General features: G+C 35.7%; 1 protein-coding gene across 7 annotated transcripts in view; it reads right to left on the bottom strand.

The window, feature by feature from the left end:
* The window catches only part of LOC129757752 (protein eva-1), a 672,047-nt gene that overhangs the window by 72,012 nt on the left and 584,079 nt on the right, over nt 1-15,956 (bottom strand). For all 7 annotated transcript variants that reach the window (XM_055755046.1, XM_055755051.1, XM_055755047.1 and 4 more), the window contains one exon: nt 425-563. In XM_055755046.1, the coding sequence (XP_055611021.1) occupies nt 425-563 (139 nt within the window). The remainder of the gene's footprint in view (nt 1-424; nt 564-15,956) is intronic.

Genomic DNA, 15,956 nt, shown 5'->3' with positions numbered 1-15,956 from the left:
GTAGGTAAGAAAATCCACACAAAGATTTTTGTTTTATGCAAATAGATGTTCCTTGGAAGTTGAAATTAAATTTATGCTAGAGCATTTCCATAAGCCCTGGTATGAAGAATGGCTTTGGCGATTCCTTACAACCTTGGAAAGAAGCAACATTCTCATGAATGCCAGAAGGAAGCATAAAAAAACATTACATCGTCTCGGCCGTCTTGTTTTGTGGTGGTAAATTTAATGTAAGTGTTATTGTCATTTCCCTCCCATTTGGTTCTGAATTTCGCTAAGGGCAAACACCAGAACTCGGCTCAAACGAGAAGAGACCAAAAAGCAACCGGAAGCCATCGGGGAAACCAATTTTGCATGCCGGAATAAAACCATTCGTTCGGCTGGATTTTGGCTCAGGAAGAGAAAGATTTTCGGTCCAGATACTTACATGGTCTGCACTTATAAGCTACTTCCACGAACTTCCGATGACCTGGGCAAGGATCGCCTCCGAAGGTTTTTGGTGAAGCTAGGAATTTACAGTGTCGCTTCTTTTGGCACGCTTCCACAACCGTCTGCAGCAGGGAGTACTGTGGATGGAAAATAAGAGAGGAAAACAAAATACCATTTGTAGATAAAAGTGCTAATATTTGGCTTTATCACCGCCAGCTTGAGGTTGAACAGAAAACGGAACAACACACCAAGTGGTACACGCAATTTGTATTGTCTATTTGATGATTATTTTTCTACGTTTCCCTGACGGCTAAATAACATAAACCCAAACCGCACAACGCGGGCGACTATAAAATCTGGCACGTTTAACGATATTTCATTCAAAAAACAGGAAAACTGCCGAGAGTGTCTAATAACATTGAAATTTATTATAAATTTTTCGTCGTTGGCCAAAGGCCTCAGTTTTCCTTTTTTCTCAATCAAAATGAGAAAACATGATTGATTAATTTTCGTTTTCAGTAAGTTTTATTAAATCTTCGTCAATTCATGGCCGCTCACCAAAATTGATAATGCTGAAAAAAAAAATACAGAAAAGGCATTAAAGTTATTTTTTAAGGTTTCGCATTAAAGTTGGTGGATAAATTAATAATGGTTAATTCACACACACACCTCCCCAGGAAAAATAATTACTGACCATTAACGACAGGCGAGTGGTGCTTTATAATTCATCAGTACGAAAAGGATGAGCTCATCAACTTCTTAACCAGGCCGGGTAAACCCTCTTCTAGGCTGTAGCTCCTATAAACAACTTTAAAACCATTTTATTGGCCCAAGACCTTACCCCGAAAAAAAAAAACAAGTACACAACACAAGGGTTTCAATTAATATTCATCATGTCAAATTTATGTCTTCGGGGGTAAAATTTATTGAATTCATTATGGCCTCCTCAAGATAACTCTTCGCCACCACGAGGGTTTTCATTTGGGGATTTCAAAGTGTTTTCGTTACGAACGATGTCTTGCCGCCACAATGACTTGCCATCATCCTCTCGAAAAAGCACTGCCGCATGCCGCCCGCCCTTTGTACCGATTTTATTGAGGATACACTTCTCACCATCTGACAGCTTGACGAAGGACCATTTTGCGGTAGCTTCCCTCTAACTGAAAGAGTGGAAGATGCGCTTTTCGTGTTCAACTATTTATTTATTTATGTTAATGCCTTTGATAATCACCATACAGACATATCTTAAACTTAACACAACTTATGTTCTAAGACTACGAATAATATTTTTAAAGACATCTTTGGACTGGTTAAAATTAAAAACGCTTGACACTTCGTTAAAAACACGACAACAATTATACAAGGGGTGGTTTTGTGCAAAAACGGTGCGACTGAGTGGTATCCACAAAAAATTCTGTTGTCGAAGTCTTCTCGTTGGTGCGTGAATGTTGATGTTTTGTAGCAGTTGTGGGCAGTCTATGTTATTCATTAACAGGTCAAAGACAAACATTCTTTGAATGTATGTCCGCCTGCAACGAAGGGTTTCGAGGGATAATAAAGTGCATCGTTCTACGTACGGTGGTAGTCTAACGGCATCATTCCATGGCAGTCGTCGGAGTGCATATCTTAAAAACTTCTTTTGAACCCTTTCAATCCTTTCGATTTGTACTTCCTGATAAGGTGTCCAGACTATCACGGCATACTCCAATACACTACGAACCAGGGCACAGAAAATCGCTTTGAGGCAGTAAATATCTTCAAAATCTGCGGTGTTTCTCCGGATGAAACCAAATATGGCAAAAGCTTTTGCGGTGGTGGCGGCTATGTGTTCCGTAAAAGTCAGTTTGTGATCAAACACTACGCCCAAATCTTTTATGGAAGTCACTCTCTCCATTTCTGCTGTGTCCATGGTGTAAGCAAAGCGGATGTGCTCTCTTGATCTATGGGAAGTTATACATTTACACTTATTCGAGTTAGCTATCATCCCATGTGACCTGCACCAGTCCGAGAGTATCAAGATGTCAGCTTGAAGTGCTGCACAGTCCACAAGTGATCGAATAATTCGGTATATTTTAGGGTCGTCTGCGTACATTAACTTCGAAGATTTGAGTATCCAAGCAAGGTCGTTCACGAAGAGTATAAAAATTTGGAGCCCACGCATGTTTTTCTTACATAGGACAAATGGACTTTTCCATAATTTTAACTATTACAGTTTTTTTAACTTAAAAAAAAATTTAGTAGGGTAAATGAGCCTTATTTCGCTATATTTTGTCAGAGGTTTTTAGATTTGTTATTATTGCGCCGAATCTTTAATACTTAGATATACAATTTTTTGGTAACTAAGTTCCAAATTTTTTTCTGAATTCGGTTTTGGTTTGAAAAAACCATGTCAAGCCTTAATTTATGAAAAATATCATGTTTTATAAAGTGTGTCGGTGTTCCTAATTTGGCACTAATTGTTCCTAATGTTAACATATGGGCGTTCCTAATGTTAACATATGAGGAAAAATGTATCAGCGTTCCCAATATTACACTATTTGTTCCTGATTTTGCATATGGGTCTGTTTTTTAAATACTTTAATGAGAAAAATCTCAAAACTCACCTTTTTATAAAACTTACAAAGTTTTTGGAATATGAATGGAGAAACAAGGACTATTTAAATCATTCACAATAACTCTTTACACTAGTTTTGAAGAAAGTAGTGGATGTTGAGCTTATTGAAATTCAAACTTTTACTTTTCCAATGGATAAATCTATTATATTTCAAAAGTAGAAAATTCATTGTAATGGATACAAATAAGTACATTCAAACAGAGCATCATGCAACAGCATGGTTCGATGCAACATTTGAGTACCACAACACTTATTTATCTTTTATTTTAATATAGTTTAATAAAATTATCATTTAATGATAACAAAACGATGATGCCATAGTTTCTCACATCGTGAGAGAGTTTTCTGAAGTTTTTGATTTTCTTATAAAATTCGAAAAATCGAAATTTTTACATTTTTTGATGCCTTAAAAAACTTTACACAATGTGACTGATTGACTCAGTGATATTACCTACAAACTTTATTTGGAACTTATTATCCTACATTAACACTGTTGGTGTATGAAAATTTTTCGGACAATCCTTTATTTTTTTAAAATAAATATTTTTAAAATTCCGTTACCATTCTGGGCTAAAATGCATCGACATGCAAATCAATGATTCACTGTTTAAATCGTGTTTCCATATGCTGGAATATGACTTTAAATTTTATTGTAGTATTTTTTACCCCTTAATGTATACAGCACCTTTATGCTTTCTCTTAAAAAAATCATTGACAGAAAAAATAAAAATTTTAATTCGAAGAAAATCAAAAATAGCTCAAGATCATGCTTTATGCGTAACGAAATAACAAACATGAAAAACTATAACTTTTCAAACTATTTCATTTGATTTTTCATTAAAAACAAAGGTTGTTGCAATAAACCCCATTTTCTAAGCAGGGTGAAAATCGCTTACTTTGTAAATTTAAAATTAACTGGTGAAACCATTTAGTTTTCTGACTACGCCAATTTGATGTCCAACTTTAAAACTTTTGATGTACAAACGGTAGGATTATCTGTGGACATTAGGTTTTTAGAAGCCATTGAAGTTGAAAAGTGTTGCATGATGCCCAAAAAGACGGTATACAACGTATTTTATTGAGATTTTTTTTAAATTTTCCCTTTCGATTCTGTTCTCGTTAAGAAGCTCTCTGTAATTTTATGGTTTCCTTCTTTGTCGCGAAGGGTGCGTTCCTTACAACCTGGCGAAAATATTTTTTCAACAGCATTAGCTTTGAGATATACTCAAGTAGAAAAAAACATGTTTTATTAGCTCAAAACAGTTTATTCTAACAGATAGTTGGAAATTATTTTAAAACACAATTCTATCAATCGAATTAATTTCAAATACATTCTATGACTTTGATATAGAAAATCTTTGACTATATCCATAATTAGGAACACATTAAAAATAGTGTTCCTAATTGTGGACATATGCTTTTTTCAGTTTTTACACGAAAAAACATGGTTCTAACATACTTATTACCTAAATCATGATAAAAAACAATCCGACGAAAAATTTCAAAAAGATCGGTTGACAAATTCAGCTTTAATCTTCTATTTCAGAACAGGTGTTTTTTAAGAAATTTGCTAACAATTTCATTCAATTTTACATACTTTGAAACAATCCGGATTTTACAAAAAATCCTGTGAGTTAGAAAACTATTTTGTTTGTAAAATGAAAGTTCACATGATCCTTTACATAATCATTTTTTTGATAATTGTGATAAGTGAAAAATAACGTCAAAAACAGGCAAAATCGAACAGTATGTTAACATTACGTACACATGTCACATTAGGAACACTTACCCTAAATGTCTTTTATAGTGTTGGGAAAAAGGGTCTTAGTATTTTCAAATTAACAGGGGAGTGTGGGGAGAAGTGAGCCCCCTCCATATCTCAGATGGGTGTTGAGATCAAAATTTCATCTATCATCGTTGAAACTGTGTGTATGCATTTTCCCATATGTTGTAGACCTGTATACACATCGTATGCTGCTGATATTTGACATTTCATACGTCAAAGTTAATATATTCATTTGAATTTTCTCATCAGATTCTGAGCTTCAGCCTCATATCCTAACTCGTTACAGCATATTTATGATAAAAACATTTTAAAACTATTTTATATTTGTTCTCTAGACATTCTCAGCTTGAAAAAAGCGCATGTTGAAAGCGCCATCATTCTGTAGATTGATTTATTACGAGCATACTATAGTCCTACCAACTTACACAAGACTCGATATTCTGACAGCTCTTCTTGCCACCCAAGGTTCCTGTGAGTTATGGAATTATCGTTACGTGACGATTACAATTTGTATACTGGAAATAACATCCAAACACCCCTCGTCGAAATGTCAGACCTGGGCAAAGTTCTTCGAAATAACAGGTTACCTCATCCGCCATATTGGTTGGCAGATTTCCAGAATGATGACGTAGTTGTTATGAAAAGAAGCAAGCATTGTACCGAATTCTCCAGTTTTTTCCATAAAAATTATTATTTATGCCAGTAACTTGTATGCTACTGTCCTCAAATTCATAAATTCAACTTCTCTGATTTATGAGCTTCTTTAAAAAACACGGTTTGGTTTGCGGTTCTACATAAAATGCAAATTTACCGCGGAAACGTCTAATTATTCGGGGAAATTGTTATTACTCGGAATTATTTCTAAGCAAATTCTTAGCTTAAAAATTGAAAATATCGCATGAGGACACATTTAATAGTTCTAATGAATCATTTAAAACGCAAATTTTGAGTTCGTTAACAGTAAAATATGAAATCGATAAATCATCTTTTATCGTAACTATTTTCTTATTCGAGTTTTGGAATGATTCCAAGCTCTTTATTCAATACATTTCATACTGTAATCAATTTTTTTAACACTAACTTTAGTTCTTTAACACTAATTACTGAACTTTTGTATCCAAATGACGAAAAACGTAGATTTATTTTTTATTCCTATGGAATGTATCAAGAATCTCATAACAACTACGTCATCATTCCCGGCGTGGGGGTACGTTCACGCATGATTACGGTACCCTATAATTCAAATACTCTGAGACCTGGGTACCGTAATCATGTGTGAACGTACCCCCACGCCGAGCATGATGACGTAGTTGTTATGAAATTCTTCATACATTCCATAAGAAAAAAAAATAAATCTATGTTTTTCGTCATTTGCATAAAAAAGTTCAGTAATTAGTGTTAAGGAACTAAAGTTAGTGTTGAAAAAATTGATTTCAGTATGAAATATATCGAATAAAGAGCTTGGAATCATTCCAAAAGTCGAATAAGAAAATAGTTACGAGAAAAGATCATTTATTAATTAAATATTTAACTGGCTATGAACTCGAAATTCGCGTGTTAAATGATTTATTAGGACTATTAGGTGTGTCTTCTTGTAATATTTTCCATTTTTAAGCTTACAATATGCTTGGAAATAGTTACCAGTAGTAATTACTGGGAACTATTTCCAAGCATATTGTAAGCTTAAAAATGGAAAATATTACAAGAAGACACATCTAATAGTCCTAATAAATCATTTAACACGCAAATTTCGAGTTCATATTTAATTAATTTTCACCAAAATTTAGATATTTCCGAGGTTAATTCGCATTTTATGAAGAACTACAAACCAAATCGTATTTTTTGAAGAAGCTCATAAATCTGGAAAGTCGAATTTATGCATTTGAGGACAGTGGCGTACAAATAACTGGCATCGAAAATATTTTTTATGGAAAAACTGTAGAATTCAATACAATGCTCGCTATTTTTCATAACAGCTACGTCATCATTCTGGAAATCTGCCAACCAATATGGCGAATGAGGTAACCTGTTATTTCGAAGAACTTTGGGTATTGCTTGATTTTTCGAGGCTCCGCCTGACAACCTGATAAGCCATTGAATTTGTCTGATTTTTGAAAATATGTCTGATTTGTGCGAATGTGATGAAAAATGAGTAATAAGGAACTATGATTAGGTACCATTGCTGTAGTGGAAAAGAAGAAATGTGGCTGAATCAAAGCAATCGAAAGATTCTTATTTAAAAAAGTGAATTAAAGGAAATATTTCGATTGCTTTGATGCTTTGATTCAGTAGAATTATTCAACCAAGTAGGAATACAACACATATTAGGGAGAAAATGAGGAGCAGTAACCAAAAAAAGGTCATCACTTTAAGCGAAATTCCCGTTACTTTATCGTAACCTGATTTTGCCTGAAAACATAGTTAAGGACCCGTTGGGTACAATTCAGGCGATGATCGCCAGCTGAGGCAATGATTTCCAGTTGAGGCAATGATTATCAGTTAAGCGCTCTCAGTTCAGTCGGGCTAAAGATTGCCATTAAAGGACTGTAAAGTCCAGTTAAGGCAATGATTGTCAGTTAAGGACTACTAGGGTAAATGATCTTGAGCGGAACTAAATGGCTCAATTCGACGCAACTCGGAACATTTGATTAGGCGGTATGGCTATGGGTTATATCCAAACAATTTTTTTTCAGTTCAGCGGATAGATCTTGGTTTCTGCTTTTTAATGATTATTTTTATAATATTTTAGAGTAAATCCCAATAACTCTAGAGCTGTTTTACTGAAGTAAGAATTCTGATCTTGAGCGGAACCACGCTGATCTTGAGCGGAACTAAAATATGATCTTGAGCGGAACCATTTTCTTCTGTCAACATGTTTAAAAGCTCTTATTTCTAATACTTGTGAAGCTATGAAAACTTTAATTAAATTTCATCTTTGAAGATTTTAAAGTTCAAAAACTAATGTTTTTACGTAAAAAAATGAAACTTAGCGTTCCAAAGTTGTTCTCAAAATATCCGTTCAAATTTATTTCTTGCTTGAAAAAAGTCCAATTTTCACTTTGATTCACTGTATCCTATTTTAAAAGAATCGATTCTCTAAACTCAAATTATAGTTTTTTTTATCTCACAAATTGAATTCTTTTGTATATTTGATTGATTGTTTGAATGTGCGTGTTTAGGGGCATATTTCCCCGAACAAGTTTTAAAGGTAACGATAAAGTCAGTGATACGAAAGAAGATGCCTTAAATTACAGATTTTACAAAAAAAACTCTTCATTGCTCTAAATGAATGTTTTTGATAAAAACAATCTAATTTTTTGTGATTTCTTATTCCCTTAATTCCTTTAATTTCATTGGAAATTCATGATATATTGGGTCATTTTTATATTTTAGTTTGGAAAAATCAGTTCACGTTGAAAATCTTTGCATACTTTTCTAATTCAAAGTAAGAAACCTAAATTTTATGTTGACCAAAACAATTATAATTATGGAAATCCACTGGAAATTAAAAAATTATGTGAAATCTGTAAATATTTCAAAATTTCGTGTTTTGTGACACAGATGCTGTGATAAAAGTTTCCTCAAAACTTTGTGAAATAACTGATTGTTCTGTGATTTCGGCAACCTTGCTCTTAGCAACTCATTCATAGAATACAGTTTATAATAAATTCAGGTTTCCTATGAATCACCATAAAATTTATTTATATTAAAAATTTATGGAAAGATTAATTAATTAGTTCAATTGATAAAACAGTTATTTCTCTAACCGATTTCCAGTTCGAGCTCAAGTGTAAAATCAAGCACAAGGGAATCGGAAAGGTTTTCAATACCAGACGACTAATTGAATCGTGGAGTTTTATAAAATAGCTAACCCGGTATGCTTTGCTACACTTTGTAAAACTGAAGGAATGTGTGTAAAAAAAATTTGAATTTTTGGATATTAGGTATAGTATATCGTTTCCAATTGGAATTTTCACATCTAAAACAACCTCTTAAAATGAAAGCTACTTCTTAAAGTACGAATAGTAATGGCAATGAAGTTTGATTCTTATTCTGAAATAATGACTTAACTTTATTGGCTTCATTTGTTTTCGAATTATGCCAAAAAATATGTATGAAACCTTCGTTCTCCTTCCCGTCGCGTCGTCCTTCTAAAAGAAAGAATTAAAAACACACTTCTTGTACCCCAAAAAATTAAACTTACAGTTACACTGATTAAAGAAATTTTTGTTTCTATTTGAACTTAATTTTACAGCTTTTCTGTCCCTAAAACTGACATAAAAAGAAAAATACAATGGTACTGCTTACATTCAGGGGTATTAAAAACGTGTTAGACATTAGGCATACGGCAGCGCACCTAGCGGTTTATTTCGGAAGCTTGTAGTTCCGCTCAAGATCAAAGATGGTTCCACTCAAGATCATATTTTACTTTTAAAAACTACGCCATTAATTGATATTTTGATGGAAAACTTGTTACAAAAACACGAATAATGCTTTTTTATGAGTTTTTCTACCATTTTATTCATTAAGATGCAATTTGTAACGGTCAAGGGTGACATAAATTGACGTTCAAAGTCAGCGTAGATTGATGAAAGTTGCAGCAGAAATGCGTATGTTTTTAAATCTTCTAATAACATTATTTGAGTTCATAAATTTTAGCAAAAATGTTAATGTTTGTATGAAAAGATCTTGAAAAAGTGTTTTTTCAACATTTTGATAAGATTCATAAACAATCGTTGCCTAGATCTTAGGAAAAGTAAATGGTTCCGCTCAAGATCAGATTTCGACTAGTTCCGCTCAAGATCATTTACCCTAGTCCAGATTAGGCAATGATTTCCAGTTCAGAACTTTCCGTCCAGTTGGGGCAATGATTGCCAGTAAAGGAGTGTAAATCCAATTGAGGCGATGCTTACCAGTTCAGGATTGCAAGTCCAGTTTAAGCAACAGTTCAGGACGCTAAATTTAGATTAGGCGATGACAGCCAGTTCTGGACTACAAGTCCAATTTAAGCAGTAATTCAGTTTTGCAATAGTCATATCATAATTTATGTAATGATTGCCAGTCGTGGACTGCTAATTCAATGGAGGCAATGATTGTCAGTTCAGTACTCTTAGTCAAGTCATGGCAATGATCGCCAGTTGAGGAAATGATTTTCAGTTGAGGAATGTAAGTCCAGTTGAGACAATGATGGCAAGTTCAGAACTCTCAATATTGTCGAGGCTAAGAACGCCAGTTTAGGTACTGCCAAACAAACATTTTGGGTAATTAAAAAGGACAACTCGCTGAACGAAAGCTGAGTTATGATTGCTTTTTCAGCTTAATGACTGAACAAAAGCGAAACAAAACAATAACCCAGGGTGGAGAGAATGCAAATCATTGGGCAGACATTGGTCGTTGATTTTTTGTTTCTTTTTTAAGGTTGATTGGTCAATTGACGTTGCTGATTGCTGATTGCTGATTAACTTCTCCAGAGCAAGGTGATTAAGGGTTTAAGACACGTTTCTTAGTGAATTTTAATGGACTTCTTCCAACCAGATTGCTTTTATTAGAATAAAATTTATTTATATTTTTTCAGCATTTTTTCAGCAAATAATGTTTGTAGGGATGATGTCAGCTAATTAATTGACTGCTTCCTCGCAAAATCTCTCATAAGTGGTAGTTCCGGTGGCGGTGAGACGTTTCTTATGGAACACGACTAAATATATGACAAGTTAGCGAATCTCTTATCAGGGTGTTAATGATCCACAGTGCAACGGTTAATACTATCCCTCGAACGTTTGATATTCTAAAAATATAAAAATATAATATTCATGCCATTTTTTTTTTAATTATTTTTAATACTATCAAATTGTGAATTGGTATATAGAATCGTTTCGCAAATAATCACAAAAATTCCATAGAGAAAAAGGGAAATGTGAGTAATGGAATAATGGAATAATCGTTAGGTGACGATTACAATTGGTATACTGACAATTACATCCGAACACCCCTCGTCGAACTGCCAGACCATGATGAAATCTAGATATGGTGGTCTCACTTTGGCAAAAAGTAGACGAGGGTTGGATGCGGAGGAGGGGGCGAAACGCAGCCGAAATTTGACAGCTGGCTGTTTGGCTGGCTGCTGGCTGGCTGGGATGCCAGGTGCTCTGATTTTTTTGTAAAACACGAAGTTTTGCCAATCTGGCGGCTGGCCCTCCTGCAGGAACATCCGATCTTCATCGAGATGAAGAAGTTGCCTCAGGAGGACCCCCGTCTGTTGCCATCGCTGCTCCAGAAGATCCAATCGAGTAATCCGAATCTGATGGGTAGCATTTGGGAAAACCAGATCAAGTTTTTGGCACTTTTGAACGAGGGAACCGATGAGCTAAAATAGGAAAATAGGCGTAACGTTAGGCGCCTGAGCAGCATGACGATAAGTCCGATGAGTGGGTTGGGGAATCAGTTCGATCCACTGTCGACTGTTGATTGTCCGGAATGGATTGAGCCCCTGAAGGATTCCTCCAGGTGATGCTGTCCAATTGCTAGTCATCCTCGAGTGCAGCAAAGCTCCAGCTCAGCGCTGCTCGTGGGTGGTGTTGAAGGTAGATTAACTGAATATGTTAATATTAAAAAAAGGCTTAAGCAGTATTTACATGGTGCAACAGTTATTTGAAAATAAAATTTCGAATCATAAAATCGTTTATCATTTAATAATGAAAATTATCAATAGCAGAATTTATAGCATTCTTTTAGCAGAACCGATTTATTTTTATATTCATCCAAAATTTTTCGATTGGAGGAAAACAAAATAGCTCTTTGGATAAGGTAACGAGAATGAGGGGCAAGCAACATCCGGTTTAGGGTTTTGGTTGTTTGTTCCACACTTTAAGATCCTTTCTATCATAACGGTCAATGAAAAGTTTTTTCTTTTTCGGAACATGCGGAAAGACCGAACTGTATTGTAATTTTATTAAAAAAAGTGTTTAGAATACAAATTAATTCATTGAATATACTCATATCATTGCTTGATTTCCGAAAACTCAATTTAAATAAAATAAAATAAACTAAACCCCAGTACGGTTTTAAATCTTTTTATTTTTCGTTTACGATTAGCTTGCATACACACATTTTTTTGCTATCTGATTTTTTATCTCTAACACCTGGCATCCCTGGACCCCTTTTTTCGTAAACACTACAGCCAGCTGTCAATACTTTTTTCAATATGGCTGAATGGCGATTTGGCATATGAGATCACCAGCCTAGATGCATCATGTGCCAGACGAATAAGCACTGTCTAGCAATGTTTTTTTTTAAACACAAGGCTCTCCGACTTCTACAGTAAGTAGGCGAGAAGTGAGCGGGGCGCTCATACAAATTGTGAGTGTCACCCCCTCCTCCATTCCTTTATACCTAAGGGAAGGAAGGCGGGTCTCATAACATCAAAAAACACTTCTTTTATACAAACACGATCCCATGTCTTATATGGCTTCATTCTCGATAAGTTCTCGAGTTATTCAAAAAATGGGTGACCCTCTCCCCACTTTATGTCTCTCCTCTGGCAGGAGAAGGGGTGTTAATTTCACTTGGTCCCAGTAAGCGCGTCCTCTCAGAAATCGACAGAGCATGCAAAAAATTGAGAGTTGAGTCACTGAACTTAGAATAAAACGGTTAACTTCGGCGACACTCCAAGAACGCAAATATTTTCATTCGGTTTGTCCTGCCGAGATACCTAGAGGCAACAAATACGAATGCGTACATGCGAAATCAGTTTGAATCGTACACTCGTACGGTGTGGTCGCATTTTGTCCCCGTGTCACGTGTGTGCTTTCAATCGTAGCTGTCGATTTCTCAGGCAGGCGAACACGCGTCTCGGAGGGAAACATACAAACACGATTCGGATTGTGTTCGTGTGTTTCTCTGGAGGGCGTGTCTTAGCTTAATTCGTTGCACTCACCCAAGGCACGCGTATGGTGTGTTCCTCTCTAATGATGTGATGATGCAAAATCGCCAGAGAGATCGTTACGATCCCTCTGGCGATTTGAGTTACCTCTCTGCCGATTCAAATTTACCGGGGTTTCGTTTGCTCGAATAGTTTTAAAGTTATTCAATGAAAAAGAAGTTCAACCCCCCCCCCCTCCTTCCTGTTTTTCCAATGGAAAGAGGGAGGGGTCTGAAATAACCATAGAACCATTTCTCGTATTCCACTACCTCCCCATGTCAAATCTTGTTCCATTAGCTTGATTAGTTCTCCAGTTATGTAAAAAAAATTAAGGTAGGCCCCCTACCCCCTTTCTATCCCCCCATAGGTAGGAGGGCGGAGTACCGAATATTTTTAAAAACATTTCTCGTACCCAAGTACCCTTCCATGCCAAGTTTGGTATGATTTGCTTAAACGGTTCTCGAGTTATGAATACATATTACTGTTATATGAAAGACCCCCTCCCCCCTTCCTGTTAGGGGGAGGGGTCTCAAATCATAATAGGAACCTTCCCCGGCCTCCAATACCCCACCTGCCAAGTTTCACGTGAATCGGTTCAGTAGTTTTCGAGTCTGGAGGGAATAGACAGACAGACAGAAATTTATTTTTACAGATATTATTTTCAGTCGTTTTCTTCAAGTGATTTTTTTAGGTTTTTTACACCTATTGCGAAGTGGTTTTTACGGTTCAAACTGCCGAAAACATCAGAACGGATTGAAAAAATTGATTTTGGATTTGAAACAACGTGAAATTTTCCGTCCATTCTTTGCATATCATTGTACCAATTTCAGTTTCACTCCTCTAACTTTATAGGTTTAATCTAGATAACTTATTTGTTTGCCGTAGAAACGAAAATTTTGACCAATTTTTCTATAGGTTAACGACGTTATAAACCTCATGATAATGCTTAATAATTATATTTCATTTGACGTTTGTTGTTTTAGCAGTTTTTCTGCTGTCTGGTCAGGCCATAGCATGCCTTGAACTTACAGTTATCGTTATGGGAATCACCCGAATGAAAAACATAATTCCTGCACATGAAACAGCCACTATTTCAACACCTCAATGCAAACACCAGTTTTGAACTCTGAACTGCTATGAATAATTTTCTAGTTGGAGTCATAATCAAACGCCATCATTAACAAACGTCAAACACAAAATCAGCAGAACTTTCAGTCAAAACATATTCACTTGAAACGATCAAATTCTCTTGATATGTGGACTTAATTTAAGAATAGATGGATTTCACTTTACCAGTATAAACTAGTGAGATAGTTACAGTCAGCAACAACTTTTTCGAGAACAACTTTTTCAAATCTTCCTTGATTTTTTTTTAAGAAGGGTAGGTCAGTGCAAAACCCCTAGTTTTATCACGAATCGTCCTTCAATCACGTACAAAAATAAATCAACACACCTGCTCACATAAATTTTTTCAGCATTCTCTTCAAAACCACGAGACTGATGAGCCGTTTCCGATAGTAGTAATATCTTTTTACACCCGATCACTTGGAAATGAAGTTTTTTTTTACATTTTTTTTTTTTCAAAAACTACTATTTAAAACAAAGAAATTAATAAAAAAAAAATCGCGGACACGAAAAAACACTTGAGATGCTATCAGGTCTACGCATACTGCATACTCATCAATATTGAGATATATTCCAGATAGACTGTAGTCAAGAGGCCTTTTTGATTAGCTTTAAAGCCATCGATATAATTGAAACGAACGGAGGCAAATGAACTGGTGAAAAGTGGGGTGGGAAGCATTTTTTTCCCGTAAAACAATTCACGCTTCCAACATAAACCAACTTATCGAATGTTTGTTTGTCTAGCGGATTAACTTTCAACACGCCAGCTCAACCATTTTTGACCTAAACATTGCTATAGTGACATTATGCTGGCTGAGCTGGCAGCTGTTTGGGTTCGAAGAATCTCACTTTCCGGCGATTCGCGTAATGTTCATAAACATAAACTATAGTGAGAATATACCAGGTAGGTACATAGGTATAAGGTAGATCCAACCTTCTGTCCCGACTTAGACGGGAAAACTGCCTCGGGTGGGATTATCGTGAAAATTTAATCAATTCAGCATTATCCATTAGACAAACGTGGCCAACAGGAATAACCGAAGAGTGGCTTCACCGATGTTTTATCAGGGTTTGTTTCATCCCGAATGCAATGGTAGAGCACTCAGTGCGCGGCGGATAATCCTGTTGATACACGATGGAAAATGGCGGGATTTGCCGCTTCCCAACCCGCCGTCTTCTGCAGAAACGTGGAGTGTCGGAAGATGAAGAAGGTTTTCCCTTTCGACACTGACCGGAATATCCCTCGTTTTATTCTTTATGCAATAGGATGCTGGTTATCACCCAGCTATTAGTGAAAATGTGAAAAAAAATCTCCCGTAGAATTTTGCACCATCCTTTTTGCCGAGGAAAACCAAACCGACGCGACGGCTAGAGTAGAGGAAAGATCGGTGGTTATTTGGCTCTTTTTTCGTTCAAAGTTTCAGCATATTTTCTGGTGCAAGCGGTGTGGTTGATTAAAGAATCTGCTGGTGGGTGATAATGAAGATGAATATTCGATTAAACTGTGGTCATTTGCATGATGATTTTTGAGCAACGCCGTAAGCCGTGTTTGCTTTAAACGATAATCACCGGATTAACTTCAACTCACAAGGTCCAGTAATTTTATGTTAATGATAGTAAAAATCTTCATAAATATTTCCCTCTAATATGTGTCATATACTTCTTTTTACTATTGGGTCTGAAAGAATAGTTCCAATTTTCTTTTTAACAAAAATCATGATTTTTGGTTGATCAAGTGATATTTTATGAACTACTAGTTCAGGGATCGTAAGCCTCCACTCATGAAGAAAGCATACAATATGATCCAAAACAAAACGCAAACATTTCTACCCAAAACAGACTGGTTTGTTTTTGACGATTTTCGAGGATTTTGTGTGTGTATGTATTAGCTCTAGCCTTCATCTGTCAACAGACGACAACAATGCAGTATCCACGGTCTGCACGTACTGAAAAAGTGGTTCAACTGGTCATTAGCAAAGTGAAGCGGAATCCAGTAAGATCAATCCGGAGACTCACTAGAGAAGCGAATATCTCGTATTTTTTCATGCGAGGATTGGTCAAAGATGTTTGAGTGCATCATTAAGGGT

This window comes from Uranotaenia lowii, chromosome 3, assembly GCF_029784155.1.
Source record: "Uranotaenia lowii strain MFRU-FL chromosome 3, ASM2978415v1, whole genome shotgun sequence".
Lineage (NCBI taxonomy): Eukaryota > Metazoa > Arthropoda > Insecta > Diptera > Culicidae > Uranotaenia > Uranotaenia lowii.
Note: the sequence above shows the minus strand (reverse complement) of the source record. Positions and strands in the feature narration are given on the sequence as shown.